This window comes from Elephas maximus, chromosome 2, assembly GCF_024166365.1.
Source record: "Elephas maximus indicus isolate mEleMax1 chromosome 2, mEleMax1 primary haplotype, whole genome shotgun sequence".
Classification (NCBI taxonomy): Eukaryota; Metazoa; Chordata; class Mammalia; order Proboscidea; family Elephantidae; genus Elephas; species Elephas maximus.
The window spans coordinates 14476714-14493568 of record NC_064820.1 but is presented as its reverse complement, the minus strand read 5'-3'; the positions used below and the strand labels follow the sequence as shown (position 1 = coordinate 14493568).

General features: G+C 44.3%; 1 protein-coding gene across 2 annotated transcripts in view; it reads left to right on the top strand.

Annotated features, from left to right (window-relative positions):
- Positions 1–570: 570 nt before the first annotated feature.
- The window catches only part of CTNND2 (catenin delta 2), a 1201869-nt gene continuing 1185584 nt past the window's right edge, over positions 571–16855 (top strand). For both annotated transcript variants that reach the window (XM_049861022.1, XM_049861014.1), the window contains exon 1: positions 571–779. In XM_049861022.1, the coding sequence (XP_049716979.1) occupies positions 743–779 (37 nt within the window). In that variant the 5' untranslated portion in view covers positions 571–742. The remainder of the gene's footprint in view (positions 780–16855) is intronic.

The window sequence follows — 16855 nt, the reverse complement described above, 5'->3', positions numbered from 1 at the left end:
CCAGGGTGAGCGCTCCCCAGGATGCTCGGCCCTCTCCCAACCCACGGCCTCCTCCCCTCTCTCCTGCTGCTGCTGTTGCTGCTGCTGCTGCTGCGAAAACCAGGAGAAGTGGAGTGCGCACGGCGAAGCGCGGCGCGCTGGCGGCGGCACTGGGCATGCTCCGCGCCCAGGGCAGCTCTCGGCGGCGGGGCGGACGCTGCCTCACTCGCCGGGCGCCCGAGCCGGCCGCCGAGGCTTAGGTGGAGGCGGAGGCGCCCGGCCGCGGGAGGAGCCTCGCCCTCCGCGGCGGCGGCGGCAGCGGCAGCGGCAGCGGGCGGCACAGGTGGCACGGTCGGCGCGGCGCAGGACGCAAGCGCTCGGCGCCGGGCGCCCGCGGCGGCCCAGGCTCGCGCCCGGGCGGCAGGCGGCCGAGCGGGGCGGCGGGCGCGGCGGCTCTCCTTCCTGGTCGGCGGCACCCGGAGCCCGGAGCCGGCACCGCGCAGCCCGCGGAGCGCGCCGAGCCGGGCAGGGGGCGCTGCGCTCGGCGCGCGGAGGGCGGCCGGCCGGGCGCCGCGCACTCGCGTCGGGAGCCGCCTCTCGCCCGCGGCGCTCGCCCTGCGCCCCGCCGGCCTCGGCTGTCCCACGGCCGCGCTCAGACAACAAAGCGGAGGATGCTGCGGGTGGGCAAGGTCAGGACCTTGGCCTGAAGCCGGGCGGCGCGCACGCCTTTCCCAGACCCAGGGGCTGTCGCCACGGCGGGTGCATGTTCGCCAAGAAGCAGTCGGGCGCCGCGCCGGTCGGTGAGTTGCCTTTGCTGGGGTGCTGGGGTGCTGGGGCCGGCGCATCCTCCTCCTCCTCCCTGCCATCCTCCTCCTCCTCCCTGCCATCCTCCTCCTCATCCTCCTCTCCCTTCTCCTCCTCCTGGCCGCGGCCAGGCTGGTCCTGGGTTCTGGCCGGCTGGCGGTGGCGGCTGCTGCGCGTCCTGCCTGCTGGGGAGGAGGACCGCGACCGCGCCGGGTCCCCTGTTGGAAGACGGCTCTGTCTGGACTGGGGTGCGGGTTAGTGCCTTTCCTGTAGCGGGTACCAGAGTGGCCTCTCTGCGTGCTCCCCCTCCCTGCCGCCTCTCTTCCCCGGAGGAGGTGTATATAGGGCAACACCGACAATCCTGCGCCTCGCCACCCTCCAGAACAGACCCGTTGCCTTCATGACGTCCCTAATATACCGAAGAAGACGGGGTGGGGGTGGGGAGGACTCCCCTCCAGTCTTTTGCCCTTATATTCAATGTCATTACGATGTTTGGCTAGAACAAAATGGAAATACTTAGTCATATGCGTCCATGGCCGTTTCTTCCGTCTCCCGCTGCTGCCCAGACCCAGAGTCCCTTCGGTCTATATTTAGCAGTTTGCGAGGCAGCCTTTTCAGCTGGATTCCCAGGTTTCGGGAGCTTCCGCGTCCTGACAATAGGTAGCGAGGCTCTGGAAAGCGCCGCCTGAAACGCAGGTTTGGAGCTGTGCATGTGTCTGGGAGCTAGGCGATGCGATATTTGGGTGGTCGGTAATTAATGGCTGAAAGCAACGCTGCTTTACTGTTTCCCCGACCTTCTTATTCGGGTGTGCAGTGTGTCTGCATGAATTGCTCCTTAGCAGGTTCGAGCCACACTACGTTGTGGATTAAGTCACTATAGAGGTAGTGCCGCTTTCCTGGTTTGTGTGGTCGGCCAACAGACTTGGGGATTTGGGGGTTTGGGTGGGGGTTACCACAAAGAAGAGTTAGTTCCCAAATGCCTGAAGTTGTGTTGCAGTGCAAATGTGGAGGCACTGAAGGGTGTGAGAAGCCAGCAAAAGAGGGGTAGGATCTGGCTACAAGGTGTTTTTTTTTTTTTTTTTCTCTCTCGTGTGCTTCGGTTGAGCTGGTCTGATTTGCTTTGGATCTGAAAGGTGTTAGTAACATGTGTGGCTTATATTATTCAGCAAATATGTTGGTTTAGAAAAAGGAGATGTTACAGGCCTGACATGCATCGATGTTGACTTTTAGGAACTGTGTGACTGTTATTAAAGACTTGAAATTTTCCCTGTCCACTTCCATGAAAACAGGGAGGTGCTGGAAACTACCTAAGAGTCAGCTCAGGGTGCATCACCCCTAAGGGTCCTGCTTTTGCTGCTCCTTCAGCTACATGTTTAAAAGGCTGTGGAGCTGTCTGAAATCCCATGGAGAAATGTTTGGTATGACTCATATCAAATTATAGGGATGAACCTGCGCATAACCTGGGGGGTTCCTTCAGTGGGAAGTGTGACAGATAGAGGCTTTATCCTCAAGTGTGAACTATATGCTTTGAACTGCCGTAAAATCTCTTTGGTTAACACATCTTTGCCAGGTGCAGAATCCATTGTTGGTGTTGTTGGTGAAACGTTCAGTGGTCTCATTACTGTTCTGTGGGTTACGAGGTTTCAGAGCTTGAATAAGGATGATTACGTTCGGAGTTATACGTAGAAATTTGGGAGGGCTGCAAATGCACTGATAAGAAATCACTGGTGCAGAGAGACTAGCGAGGTCTAAGGGCTTGAGTTACTCAACGATTAACTGTCCAGTGTGATTAGCTTTACCCGTATCACTTCAGTTTCACCTTATTCGCGGAGAGCTTCCAAAAGCACTTTGAACACGCTGTTGTGCTTGGTGCACAGTTTTAATTAATACAAATTTATTGGAAAGAGCCACGAGATGAAGTAGACAGTGCTTTTTTTTTTTTTTTTTTCCTTTTGATTCTGGTGTTTCAGTTTAAACGTGATTCTTATATGACTGGTAGATAGTCCTCTATGCTCATGCATGGGGAAAAAAGTCCGTGTATATGTAAGTTTCAGGCTATATTGTGGATTGGAAATGATCGTAGCTAATTGAATGGCGATCGTAGTAAGTGCATTGGGTGGTGGCACTAATAATATTGTCATAGTTTTGCAGAAAGGAGTTATTTCATTTGGCGTACGTTCGTGTGGTTGTGTAACCCAGTCATTAGAGATGTCACTGATGTTTTCATTGTTTGTAATGAAAGTCAGGAACTATCAAATTGCAGCATTTCCATCCCCTCACATCTTTCAACATAGATTATTAGCCAGTCCTTTCTCCCTGTGAAATGATTCATCATAGAGAATAAATGAATTTGAATGATATTAGTTGGAAAATGTAATCTATAAAAAAAAAAAAAGTTTTGTCAAATAATTTCTGAAGATAATATTGCTTTCATAATGGCCTGGAAAATTAAAAAATGAAGCTCCGGTATTCTCAAATATAACATTGTTCTTGGTACATTATTGAAAATGGAGAGTTTTCTTGAAAATTGTATAGAACTTGCTATTGTTTTCTAGTGTGCTTTACCAGAGTACTCTTTCTGGTGAAATTTGTTCATAGGGAATGGTTGAAGAGTCATTTAATTTCTTAAGGTTGTTCTTATGCAAGAAAATATTAAAGTTATATTTAAAATAATAGGTTGTGATTTGGTTGGATACGGTCAGTTTGCTTTGCATGGGCTAATACTCATGGTAATAACAAACCGATTGAACTAAGATCGAAACTTTTATGTATTGAACTTGCAAAAGTGTGATTTTGTATTTTGTTTGTTTTTTTTTTTGGCCTCAGAATTATCCATAAAAACAAAAAGGGAGGACCCATCTGCAGTTCCCTGTGTGAGCATTATTTTCAGTCCTTCAGTGGGGAAATGGTGATGCTGGTATCCCTCTTGCTGTCCTGGTCTTCTTTATCTTTAAATGACCCCACATAGTGGGGAGTACATAAACTTGAATGCCATGATTCAGGCACTGAACAAATACTGAGGGTAGACGGCCAGTTATTTTTAAATACAGCAGTTCAGCCTCAGGTATGGCACAGTGAGCCTCAGGTATGGCACAGTGAGTCTTTGCTTTACCAGTCAGAAATACACCTCAAGCTAAGTTCTTCATTGGGCTTCCATTGTGACTTTTATAAACTGTATTCCAAAGGTGTTTTCAGGACCACTGTACTTTGGTGGCTTTGTGATAACTGTTATGTGGATGCATGTGAAAAGTTAATTTGAATGGGAACAGCTCATGATACCTGTTGCTAGCTTCAAGTCTGTTATATTCCAAAGTAACAGCTTTTTATATTAATGTAAAATATTAATAATGTCTTAGATAGTTTTATCATATTGTCTGCCAATCCTTCATACTGATTAATAAACTGCCTGTTTGGCAGTTAATGAATCCAGTTATATTCACAAACAGTACCTCCAACATGGGAGACTCTCACAGAAATATTTTATCATACTGTGCTTTTAGTCCATTAAAATTGTTAAGACTCATCCCAAAAAGGCGTAGCTATGACTCCTACAGTTGTTTATCTTTTGATCACATAGCAGCTAAGTGTCATTTCAAGCTCCCTATTACAATTAATTGATTTGTAAGAAATACCTAAGCTATACTAGGATATTGAAGTCATACTCTGTATCAACTAGTTTTTGGCAAATTGGAAATAATGACCAAATAAGTGAAATAATGCTTCTGAGAAGCTTTCCATCTTAGACAAGTATTCATCTGTATCCATCAGTGAAAAGCAGATACATTCCTGAAAAGCCATGTGTAAAATGAATAACATATGTTGAAATTTCTCAACCCATTAATTGTCTTTTCATCTTCAGAAATACATGCCTATAGAAAATGATGGGCTCCGTCCTACAGGGAATGACCTTATAGAGGAATGCTGTTTTGAATTCAGGCTGGGGTGGGTGCAGAGGTATGGAGAGACCCCACTCTGTCCTTTTCTAGCTGTATGCCCTTGGGCCATTCATGTGATCCTTAGATTTTAACTTCATTTGTTTAGCTGGAAAATGGGTACAATAAAAGCAGACCATCTCAAAAGATTGTTTTAAGATTAAGTTAGTACATGGATAAGTGACTTATAAATTATAAACATTTATACAGATTCAAGAGATGTATATATACATATTATTACAGTAAATTGTGGCTCATATATACATTATTAAATAGGTTATATAGGCTACTTCCCTCTCTGACAAAGGCTATTCAGTGGGTATACTCTCCGCATGCCCCTACCTAGTTACTGTATTATGTAGATTTGCCTATAAGATAGGCCAAATTTTCTACTCTGAAACATACCAGTCCTTTACTTATTAAAATACATAATGGTTGAGCTAAAAGAGAAGTAAATTATACTTCCCAACACCATTGTTAAAAACAGATTCTAATCTAACAGTCAGGAATCGCAAAACTTTGATATTCTGTCTTAGCGTTATGTTATTCACCAGATTATGATCAATTTTTTTACAAAGATTAATATTTTACCGAGAATATTATGGACAGTTTAATAAACATCAGTGTGAGGGCAAATATTAAATATCTTTTGCGTTTATACTCATAGATCGTGAATCCCATCCTCATATCATTGTATCAAAAAAAAAAAAACTTTAAACAGCTAAATATTTTATATAAAGAGAATCAAAAACCAAACCAAGCCCATGCTGGTGAGTTGAATCCAACTCATAGCGACCTTAGAGGACAGAGTAGAACTGCGCTGTAGGGTTTCCGAGGAGCGGCTGGTGGATTTGAACTGCTGACCTTTTGGTTAGCAGCTGAACTCTTTAACTTCTGGGCCACCAGGGCACCATATAAAGAGAAGCCCCCTCCCCTCAAATTAAAATTACATCCTTGGGAAAAAAAAAAATGAAATAATTCATATAGAGAAAAAATATAAAAGCCGGTACGTTGGCACATTTTTTAAAATAAATGGTCATTTTTACTTGTGACTTCACCCTTCGTGGCTTCCATGAAGACACAGAAGCTTCTGTCTCCTCTGCTGTTGCCCCGCTCCTGCTGGGTGGAACTGCCGTCCTCAGCAACACAGTTGTGACAGAAGAGTTCGTAATGCTTTGATGTATCTTCAAGTTGGCTTCAGAATGTGACCTGTATAACAGGAGACTAACTTATCTTCAGTCTGAAAAACATTTTGACAATAAATGTGGATATTTATATTCAAATTTATGTGTTGTTGCAGGAAAGCCAATTACAAGTTACCAGAGTAAAATACGTATTATAATAAAGCGCTTTGTGTTGTTTGGTTCAAAGTAAATGGTTTAGCCAATAATGTTTTAATTGACTAAATATTACATATAAGTGTCAAAATTTGTACAAGTTTCAAATGATAATGAATCTGAAAAAGTATGGAATATGCAGCCATGTGCATTGTTGGTGTCTTTAAGGAGCCCAGTAAATACCAGTCCCTCTATCCCCTGAGTTCTGAACAAGTTCTGGAATTGGAAATAATGATAATAAGACGGAGGAGTGGTTGCCATGGGTGAGAACATCAGTTTTGTTTGGACATAGAGTTTGTTGTGTCATCCCAAGAACTTGGCTGTCCTCCCTTCTCCCCTCCCCACAGTGAGCCAGTAGAGTCAAGCCTTGCTCTCCGCAGACAGGGAGCTCTCTAGAGAAGGAAGGAGAGAGCAGGCCAGGCTCACCTGGTTTACTCCTCTGAGGGAGGCAGAGTGAAAGGTTGGTGAGAGACCAAAGGCGTTACGTTAATCACCAGTAAGTTCCCTTCACCTGGAAGAAAATATCAGGCATAGAGAAGACGTGTTCCCCATTGACATGGTTTGTAAAAAATCCTGGTTGGTAGAATCGTGGATGTAGTAGCTTTCCCAGTACTTAGCTTAGAAGTTGAGCTCTTTAAATATTTCATTGTATTTTGATACTCTATCTGGAATTATCAGGGGAGTGTCTGATGCCCTGGCTGATTTTTGGAGAATGTAGTCCATGAACTTCAGCTGATTTATGTATAGCCACCTTTAAAATAACTCACTCTCACAGTATCTTCCCTATTCTCCATGTTAGCCTTTGACTGGTAAGAATTGGATGCCCCTGCAAGTTGTGGGAATCAGGCATAAAAAGGACAGTGTCAAAATCTGACTTTTAAGCCATATATAAATGATGTTCCTTGCTAGCTGTTACCCGTAGGACTTTCTGACTCCTTCTAGATAATTAGAGTTTGGCTGTCATTCAACGTTTCATTTTTAATAGGAACAATAATGGACAAAGTTGAGAAAGAAGAACAAAACTGAATTCCTGAATAGAAGTGATGTCGTATTTGACTCCAAGTGTGACTACTCAACCTCTTAAAATAAATTTTACTTTTCTTTATCAAGTATTTTATTTCTGTATCCAAAGATTTGAGTAACATACCAGTCATTACCTTCACTAGCACAGAATAATTTAATTTCCAGGAAGAACAGCTTCTGTGGAGGCAAACCAAGTTGGTCAAATAAAAAGAGCCAAAATTCAGTCTCCTATCTCTAGCACAAGTCTTAACTGGTGCCGAGCATGGTTCTTGGAATCATGGAAAGACTGGATGAGGAGAAAGAGTTCTCCAGAAAGGTGGATGGGTGAAATGGGCATCTCTGAGGCAGTGGGAATCATGTCACATTTACTCAGAACACAGCAGGTGGTATAGGAAGGCTGGGGCTTATAGTGTGTGGTTTAGGGGGTTTATTCTGGGACTGAAGTTAAGTTGGAAACAGAAACAAAGTTAAATACATAGTAGGTGCATGCGTATGTTATGGCGTCTCTATCCAAAGAAGTATCATGTAGCTCTCAGTTATGTTTTCTAAGAATATTTAACTATATGTCAGATGTTAAGAAGAAAATCAAGGCAACAAATGTATTGAACGATACCAAGTATGCATGCAACACACACACACACACACGACCACAGTGTTTATGGCATGGTTTCAAGGGTTTTATTCTTTATGTATTTTTCTTCCCAACATATCATACTTTAATTTGTAACATCACTACACATAAAAAAATGCATGCCTTTAAATTCTTGAAAAGAGTGTCTTTTATTTGCTGTGGGTTAGATTTCATTAATTATCTGAATGGACTTTAAGTTAACAAGGGTCATTCTTCATGGAGTGTATATTGTTGTTAGTTGCCTAGTTGCCATCAAGTTGGCTCCAATTCAAGGTGACCCCATGGATAACAGAACAAAATTTTGCCTGGTCCTGTGTTATCTTTATGAACCTCGGTGTGCCCAGTTCATTGTTGTGGCCGCTACATACTTCAGGTGCTTTTCAAACCTAGGTGGGCTCATCTTCCAGCACTGTGTCAGACAGCATTCTCTTATGATCCGTAATGTTTTCATTAGGTAATTTTTGAAATTTGATCACTAGGCCTTTCTTCCTAGTCTGTCTTATTCTGGAAATTCTGCTGCAACCTGTCCACCATGGTTGACCCTCCTGGTATTTGAAATACTGGTAACAGAGCCTCCAGCATCATAGCAACAGGCAAGCCACCATAGTATGACAAAATATGGATTAGACATACTCTGATCAGTGCCAAACTTGGATTCCTGTGTTTTTAAATTTGAGATACATGAGTAGGTTTAGCAAGTTGGTGTTTTGTTTAGAATTCTATAGCACATGAGTGAAATGCTTTTCCCTTTTTCAAATAATGTTTCATTATTTTTTCTGTTTTCAAAGGTAATGCATGCTCTTTAAAAGATTAGAAAATAAATGATAAAAAGAAATCAAAATCCACGCATGAGCTCAAGTCCCAGAAATGACTATACTACTAGCAGAAATGCTAATCCATAGGAAATTTTCCATTTAGAAGATTTTGCGTATTCTATGTGGTTACTTTTTAACCTGTAAGTCACCTTTTTCCTATAAGGACTGTGGTTTTTTGGTGTCTGCCTCCCAGGCGTTTATGTAGCACCCTTTACCTAAACAGCTTCCTACTTTTGGAGGTTGAGGGTAGTTTCCCTTTTTGGCAATAAATGTGATGCTCTGATTAAGACCCTGATAAGGTAAATAGTTTTCATCAGGCTATTTTCTAAGGATTACTTCCTAGATCTGGATGTTTCCAAGGTTGTTGATACATATTGTCAAATTGCCCTCTAGGGAGGTTATATAATTTGTATTTCAGCAAGGCACGTGAGTGCCAATTTTCCCATGATTTTCACAACAATGGGTATTGTAATTAAGAAGAAAAATAAATCTTCCAATTAGATAGGAGAAAAATTGTATTTTCCTGTGGTTTAAATTGCTTCTCCTTGAATATTGCTGAGGTTAAGTATTTCATAAATTTATTACCCATTCCAGATTCTTTTGTGAAGTGTGTTTTTACATCCTCTGCACATTTCTCAGTTGGTCTGTTTGCCTTTTTTTTCTTATTGATTTACATTGTTTGTGTATAGTAAGTACTTTGGCCTTTGTCATGTTTTAACAGTTCATTCTTCACTTTATTAACTGCTATTTTGAAAGCATAATTCTAAAGCTTGTAGTTAAATTTATCTACTTTTCCTAGGGAGTTTCTTTGTTTATTGCTCACTTGTAAGAGTAAGCAAGGCAGGGAAGCAAATTGTTGACAGAATAGGTTGTTATATCCCTGCTTGACTGAGTTCGTGTTCTAACTTTACCATTTTTTAGCAAGGGGATGAGCTGCTACCGAGTGTCTTGGTTGGGGGTGGTGGAGGGAATTATTCCTGCGTCATCAGGTTGTTGCGAGGGCTAATTTAGAAGCAGCATACTTAAAATATTTAGAAAAGTACCAGCTAAGTTAGTGTGCCTTCAGAAATGTTTGTTAAGTAATAAAGACAACATCCATTGCTCTAGTTTGACATTTGCTTTTCCTGTATGAGGTGTACCTGAGGTACCTGCATGTGCTCAGGGGTGTCTGTGTGAAAGGCAGGTGTTCGTAACCATTGGGGGCTCACAGGTGGAAGCCCCGCACGTGTGGTGCAGACCCTTAGTTGCCTTATTTCTCTGTTTTGAGTTCATTGAGAAGGGTTTGTTACCAATGTATGGTGTTCTGTATTCTCCTCCCAGGAACCCTGGTGGTATGATGGTTAAGGGCTCAGCTGCTAACTGAAATGTTGATGATTGGAATCCACCACCTGCTCCTTGGACACCCTATGGGGCAGTTCTGTTCTGTCATGTAGGGTCGCTATGAGTTGTAATGGACTCGATGGCAATAGGTTTGGTTTTGATTTTTATTCTCCTCCCAAGAAGCCCTGGAGGAACAATGGTTAAGCACTCAGCTCCTAAACGAAAAGTTGGTAGTTGGAACCGACCCAGTGGCTCTGCAGGAGAATGACCTGGAGATCTGCTCCTGTAAAGTTTACAGCCTAGAAAATCCTATGGGCATTTCTGCTGTGTCACATGGGGTCGCTGTGGCTCAAAATCCAGTTGACAGCATCCAACAGCAACAACATTCTTCTCCCAGACATGTGTAATTCTCCCCTGCCCTCTGGTCACACAGCACCGTGATTCTTCCTTCCACTCTGCCCTTACTGTCTTTTTTTATCATCGCTCCGCAAGCCCTAGGACTGTATTTGGCACACAGTAAACACTTAGTTAATAATTTTTGGCTGTGTATACTTTTGTTTCCATTGTCAAAAAGTGACTCATGAACTAAGGCTTGTTCGCTCTTGGTTTGTTTGGGATATTGGCAGAAACACTGGCCCTGTGGTCCACAGAGGAAAGACTGCGTGTGTAAGTGGGGGTACCGGATAGGGGCTTGGGTTGGGGCTCTGGATCAGACTACTAGGGCATGGTAGAGGGAGCACTGGATTGGGGCGCTGGATCAGGGCACCTTGGGACATGGAGGGAACACTGCTTTCGGACACTGGATTTGGGCACTGGGGCACCGTGAAGGGAGCAGCACACTAGGGCACTGGATCAGGGCACCTGGCCACAGTGGAGAGAACACTGCTTTGGGACACTGGGTTTGGGCACCGGGGCACAGTGAAGGGAGCAGCACACTGGGGCACTGGATCAGGGCACCTGGCCACAGTGGAGAGAACACTGCTTTGGGACACTGGATTTGGGCACTGGGGCACCGTGAAGGGAGCAGCACACTGGGGCACTGGATCAGGGCACCTGGCCACAGTGGAGAGAACACTGCTTTGGGACACTGGGTTTGGGCACTGGGGCACAGTGAAGGGAGCAGCACACTGGAGTACTGGATCAGGGCCCCTTGGGACATGGAGGGAACACTGCTTTGGGACACTGGGTTTGGGCACCTGGGCACCGTGAAGGGAGCAGCACACTGGAGTACTGGATCAGGGCCCCTTGGGACATGGAGGGAACACTGCTTTGGGACACTGGGTTTGGGCACCTGGGCACCGTGAAGGGAGCAGCACACTGGAGTACTGGATCAGGGCCCCTTGGGACATGGAGGGAACACTGCTTTGGGACACTGGGTTTAGGCACCTGGGCACAGTGAAGGGAGCAGCACACTGGAGTACTGGATCAGGGCCCCTTGGGACATGGAGGGAACACTGCTTTGGGACACTGGGTTTGGGCACTGGGGCACCGTGAAGGGAGCAGCACACTGGGGTACTGGATCAGGGCCCCTTGGGACATGGAGGGAACACTGATTAGGATCCAGCGCTCTGGAATCCCATTGTGCTTGGCTTTCTCTTGTGACTGTGGCTCTCTGATTGTTTGCCATTTGCTCATTGGGATCAAAACTCAAAAGCTCCTTATGACTATGATGTGATCAACCACATGAAAATGCTTTGAAAAGGATGATCTTAATGAACATTTAAGTGTAAAGTCTATTCCTTGGAACATTTGATGTTCTTTAAAAATAGGACATATTTCTTTTGTATGAGTTAGAGTAAAAAGGTTTTCCTGCCTGTAAAACTGAGTCTCTGACCCTCCATTACTAACGTGGTTATAAAATGCTCAGTTCCCTAATGGTGGTAAAGAGACTGGTGCATTCCAGGCCGTTGGTCATCGCCTAAAGGAAACGTTGTCCTTTATCCATCAGTGGAAGTACATTCCTGGTATTTCTTTATATCACTTTAAAGAGTATGTTATACCAAGTTGGCTCAGAAAGTGTCTCTCTCTTTTTTTTCTTTTTGCACAGATGCTTTGTGGCTTAAATAGGAGAATAGAATGAAGCCCTGTTGTTCCTCGGGTACTGAAATGTGTAGACATATCCCTGGAATATTCTCCTGGTGGGCTGCTGCGCCTGGGCCCTGGGAGGCTTTATCAGAACAGTTTTAGAAATGTGAACTGTGGCTGGCTTCCATTTTTTGAGCATATTTCCTTAAATACTTTTAACAAAATTTCGGAGAATTCTTATCACTCTAACTATAACCTTCCAAAAGGAAGGAATCACGTGTAAGTTACAAAAATTTAATTTGTTTCCCATTCTTGTGATATTTGGAAGGAAGTACAGGACAGAAAATAAACTCTCTCGTTGAGGGTGTTACTTAATGAGTAGCACAGTTCTAGTTACTGTGTTGTCGTTAGGTACCATTGATTCAGTTCCAACTCAGAGTGACCCTGTGTACAACAGAAGGAAACGTGGCCCTGTTCTGGGCCACCCTCAAAATGGTTGTTATGCTGGAGCCCATTGTAGCAACCACTGTGTCAATCCATCTCGTTGAGAGTCTTCCCCTTTTTTGTGGACCCTCTACTTTACCAAGCATGATGTCCTTCTCCAGGGACTAGTCCGTCCTGACTACATGTCCAAAGTGTGTGAGACACAGTCTCACCATCCTTGCTTCTGACGAGCATTCTGGCTATACTTCTTCCAAGACAGATTTGCTCCTTCTTCTGGCAGTCCATGGTGTATTCAGTATTCTTCTGCAGCACCGTAATTCAGACGTCAGTTCTTCTTCGGTCTTCCTTATTCATTGTCCAGCTTTCACATGCATAGGAGGTGACTGAAAACGCCATGGCTTGGGCCAGGCACACCTAGCCCTTAAAATGACATCTTTGCTTTTTAATACTTTAAAGAGACCTTTTGCAGCAGGTTTGCCCGATGCAATATATTAGTCACTGTAGAAGATACTAATCGTGGTTTTGCCTCACTGCTTAATGTCGTTTCAGATATGGTCATTTTTTTCCTTATAAATCCAAAGTCATCTTTTCTGCAGTTGAGGGTAGGCTCTGTGATATATTGTATGATGATATCCTATTTCCCATCTCAGCTGTGGTGGGGTTTCACGTTGTGCTCTCAGCTTTCACTTGTGGACTCAAAAGAGAAGCAGAGAAGTCACGTGAAAGGTTGGGTGCAAGAGAATGGCTGGGGGGATTGACACTTGGATGACATCTTTGCTTCCTCTGCAAACACAGACCATAGACACAAAACACTGAGTGTGTTCAGGGGAGCTCTGATAGAGATGGGGGAGTTTGGTAAGAGCTGATAAAGAGAATAGAAATTTCAAGACCTGGGAAGGAGCCGGTTGCTTAAGCTTGCTTTGAAAACAGAACTTTTATAACGGGCTGGTTGGTCATTCATCTGAGTTACGCATTCATTCAACAAACTGGGCTGAATATAAGTTTCAACGAAGTAATATACTATGTCGTCGTCCATTGCCATTGAGTCAGCTCTGACTTGCGGCAACCCTGTGTGGAACAAAATGCCACCCAGCCCTGCACCGTCTTCCTGATCACTGGTATGTCTGAGTTCCTGTTGTGTTGGTCCATCTCACTGAAGGCTTCCCTCTCCCTTGCCGGCCCTCCGCTTTATCAAACACGATGTCCTTCTGCGGGGATCGAATCCTCCTGATGACGCATCCAGAGTAGCGAGCCAAAGGCTCAGTGCTCTGTGACACATGTGATTATCACTGTGACCCATGTGGTTATCATCACTGTGACCCATGTGGTTATCATCACTGTGACCCATGTGGTTATCATCACTGTGACCCATGTGGTTATCATCACTGTGACCCATGTGGTTATCATCACTGTGACCCATGTGGTTATCATCACTGTGACCCATGTGGTTATCATCACTGTGACCCATGTGGTTATCATCACTGTGACCCATGTGGTTATCATCACTGTGACCCATGTGGTTATCATCACTGTGGCCCATGTGGTTATCATCACTGTGGCCCATGTGGTTATCATCACTGTGGCCCATGTGGTTATCATCACTGTGACCCATGTGGTTATCATCACTGTGACCCATGTGGTTATCATCACTGTGACCCATGTGGTTATCATCACTGTGACCCATGTGGTTATCATCACTGTGACCCATGTGGTTATCATCACTGTGACCCATGTGGTTATCACTGTGGCCCATGTGGTTATCACTGTGACCCATGTGGTTATCATCACTGTGACCCATGTGGTTATCACTGTGACCCATGTGGTTATCATCACTGTGACCCATGTGGTTATCATCACTGTGACCCATGTGGTTATCATCACTGTGACCCATGTGGTCATCACTGTGACCCGTGTGGTTGGTTATCACTGTGACCCGTGTGGTCATCGCTGTGACCCGTGTGGTCATCGCTGTGACCCGTGTGGTCATCGCTGTGACCCGTGTGGTTATCGCTGTGACCCGTGTGGTCATCTCTGTGACCCATGTGGTTGGTTATCACTGTGACCCGTGTGGTCATCACTGTGACCCGTGTGGTCATCACTGTGACCCGTGTGATTATCACCGGCAAACTTTCAGAAGTGGCTCACCAGGGCTTTGTTCCTACTCTCTATTTTTGGAAGTGCCAGTGAAACTCGGCCACATGGATAACCCTGATACTATCTGAAATATTGGTGGCATAGCTTCCAGTGTCATAGCAACACACAAGCCACCACAGTATGACAAACTGAGGGGCAGTGGAAAAATCCGTAACAGGTAGCAAAGAGTACACTCCTAGGATGCAGCTCCAGGGCCAGGTAAGCTGACCCCCTTTGAGCAGCTTAGCCATTGCCTTAGGTAAGCGGTAGGTACTGCGTCCTCTTCAAGCTGGCTTTCCTCCCTGGTCTGCTGCGTTGTTTCCTGCTGCACCCCTGAAATCCTTCCCTTTCTCCCCTGTGCCAGTTCTGTTAATATGCGTTAATTGCTGCTGGGACTCAAGATACTTCAGTACTACATGTAAATATGTGACGTTTATACAGTAGCATAATATGAGTTTATGTGGCTGCCCAGAACCAAAACCAAACCCATTGCCTTCGAGTCAGTTCCCACTCATAGCGACCTATAGGACGGAGTAGCCTGAAAACCTGTGCATTTTACAACAGGGCGACTATACCTACAGAACAGCAGGTGTTGCCAGCTGTGGGTATGAGAATATGGTAAGGGAGCCTGGTAAAGGGTTATCCTGAGTTGAACAGGGTGTGGGAAGAAATAGAAACAAAGTTATTACAAGCGTTTCCCATATATCACCTTTTGCAAGCAAGTGTAAGAATTTTGCAAACACCCCAACATATTATTGGCCCAGTAGTTGATTTTGTCATGTTCGTGGATTCTTGGAAGACCCTTAGTGGATATTCATCTGAGCTTAAACATATATGGTGTTTCTTACAATTATTTATCATTTAGCTAATTGAAACTTGATGGGTCCATGATTTGGTGGCTGTATGCCTTTTTTTTTTTTCAGCTCTGGCCCAAAGGAGATGTTATGTAACTCTGAGTGTTATTTTACAGATATTCCCAATGTCCTTTTTGCATACATAGCTTTGGTTACTGTCCATTGCCTTTCCTTGTCCTTCTTACATTTTGGTGCAAATTGCTTGGTAGACTAAGAGAAAAGCCTAGTTTTTATTTGTTATATCTTATTAGTTTTCAATCTATACCTGCGATTTATGTTGAGTAGCTGATATTACGCCATAGGAGCAGCTCCAGTTTTTTGCCAAGTGGTTTTCATGTAAGCAGAGCATGTATTACCTATATGTTTATTGCTAATGTACCTTTGAAGATAAATACTGTTGGTCATTTGACAAAAGGCAGGGCTGCTTCTGTGTCCATCCCAAGGCATTGAGAAGGACAGGAAAGGCAGACTGGTCGTCCCAATATCCACATGTGCTGCTCAGCACTTTAGGTTTTCTGTCATCCTAGCAAGAACCTTAGCTGATTTTCCCCACATGCATACCAGGCTAAAAGATACACACACTGTACAATTTCAGGGCATGTGATGTGTAGGTATGCGATGTTACAGAGAATATCATGATGTATTTGTGAAGTTGTCAATGGATTGCCAGGGGAAGGTGATAGAACGTTGTGAAAGCGGGTGTGTAGACTGCTCTGTAGCACCAAGTAGATAACGGAGTGCCATATTCAATGGCTTAAATATTATCTAAATCCAAACTGAAGGACATAAAACGTTCTTCTTCAGTCACTGAAGTTGTTTGGAAAAATGACATATGCAATGTGATAGTGCGTCCTGACTTTGGAAGGACTTCACTAAATCCAAACGCTGTCAGGGACCGACCTCTCATTCGTTCCCTAAATGAGTAAGAATTACCAATGGATAATGTGGATTGCTTTAAGATAGTTTGACATACTCTTCAGTTCATTCTACAAGTTTTGCTTTGATTTATAAAATACACAATGTGCCTCATAAAACGATATGCTGGATAGAATAACTACATATACCTTTCTATATTCATTAATCTATGATCTTCCAAAGGTCTCTTTTATATGTATTTTTCAAAATTGCATAGATGCTTCTCATCTTTTTTGAACCTCCCACTTCCTGTCACCTTCAGTCTTCAAATGTTGGGACAAGCTGCTGTCATCTCTCACAAGGGTTCCTTCAGCAGGCTGCTGGCTGCCCGCCCTTCCTGGAGTCAGTCTCTGTGTGGCTCATCATTCCACAGCAGCCAGAGGGATCTCTCTAAATCCACCCACATCATGCCTTTGCTTATAACCCTGGCAATGGCAACCAGTAAGAAACCCAACCACTCCACATCCTCTCTCATCTCTCCCACCGGCTTGTTAGGCTGCAGCCTCCTTGGCCTGCTTTCCATCTCTCCTGATTGTCCTAACCTGCTAACCTGATCCACTCTTGGTTTCTCTCCTAACAATTGCTCTAGTTTATCTTCCTCATGATAGATCTAAAAACCAGAAATCACCCCATGCATTACTGG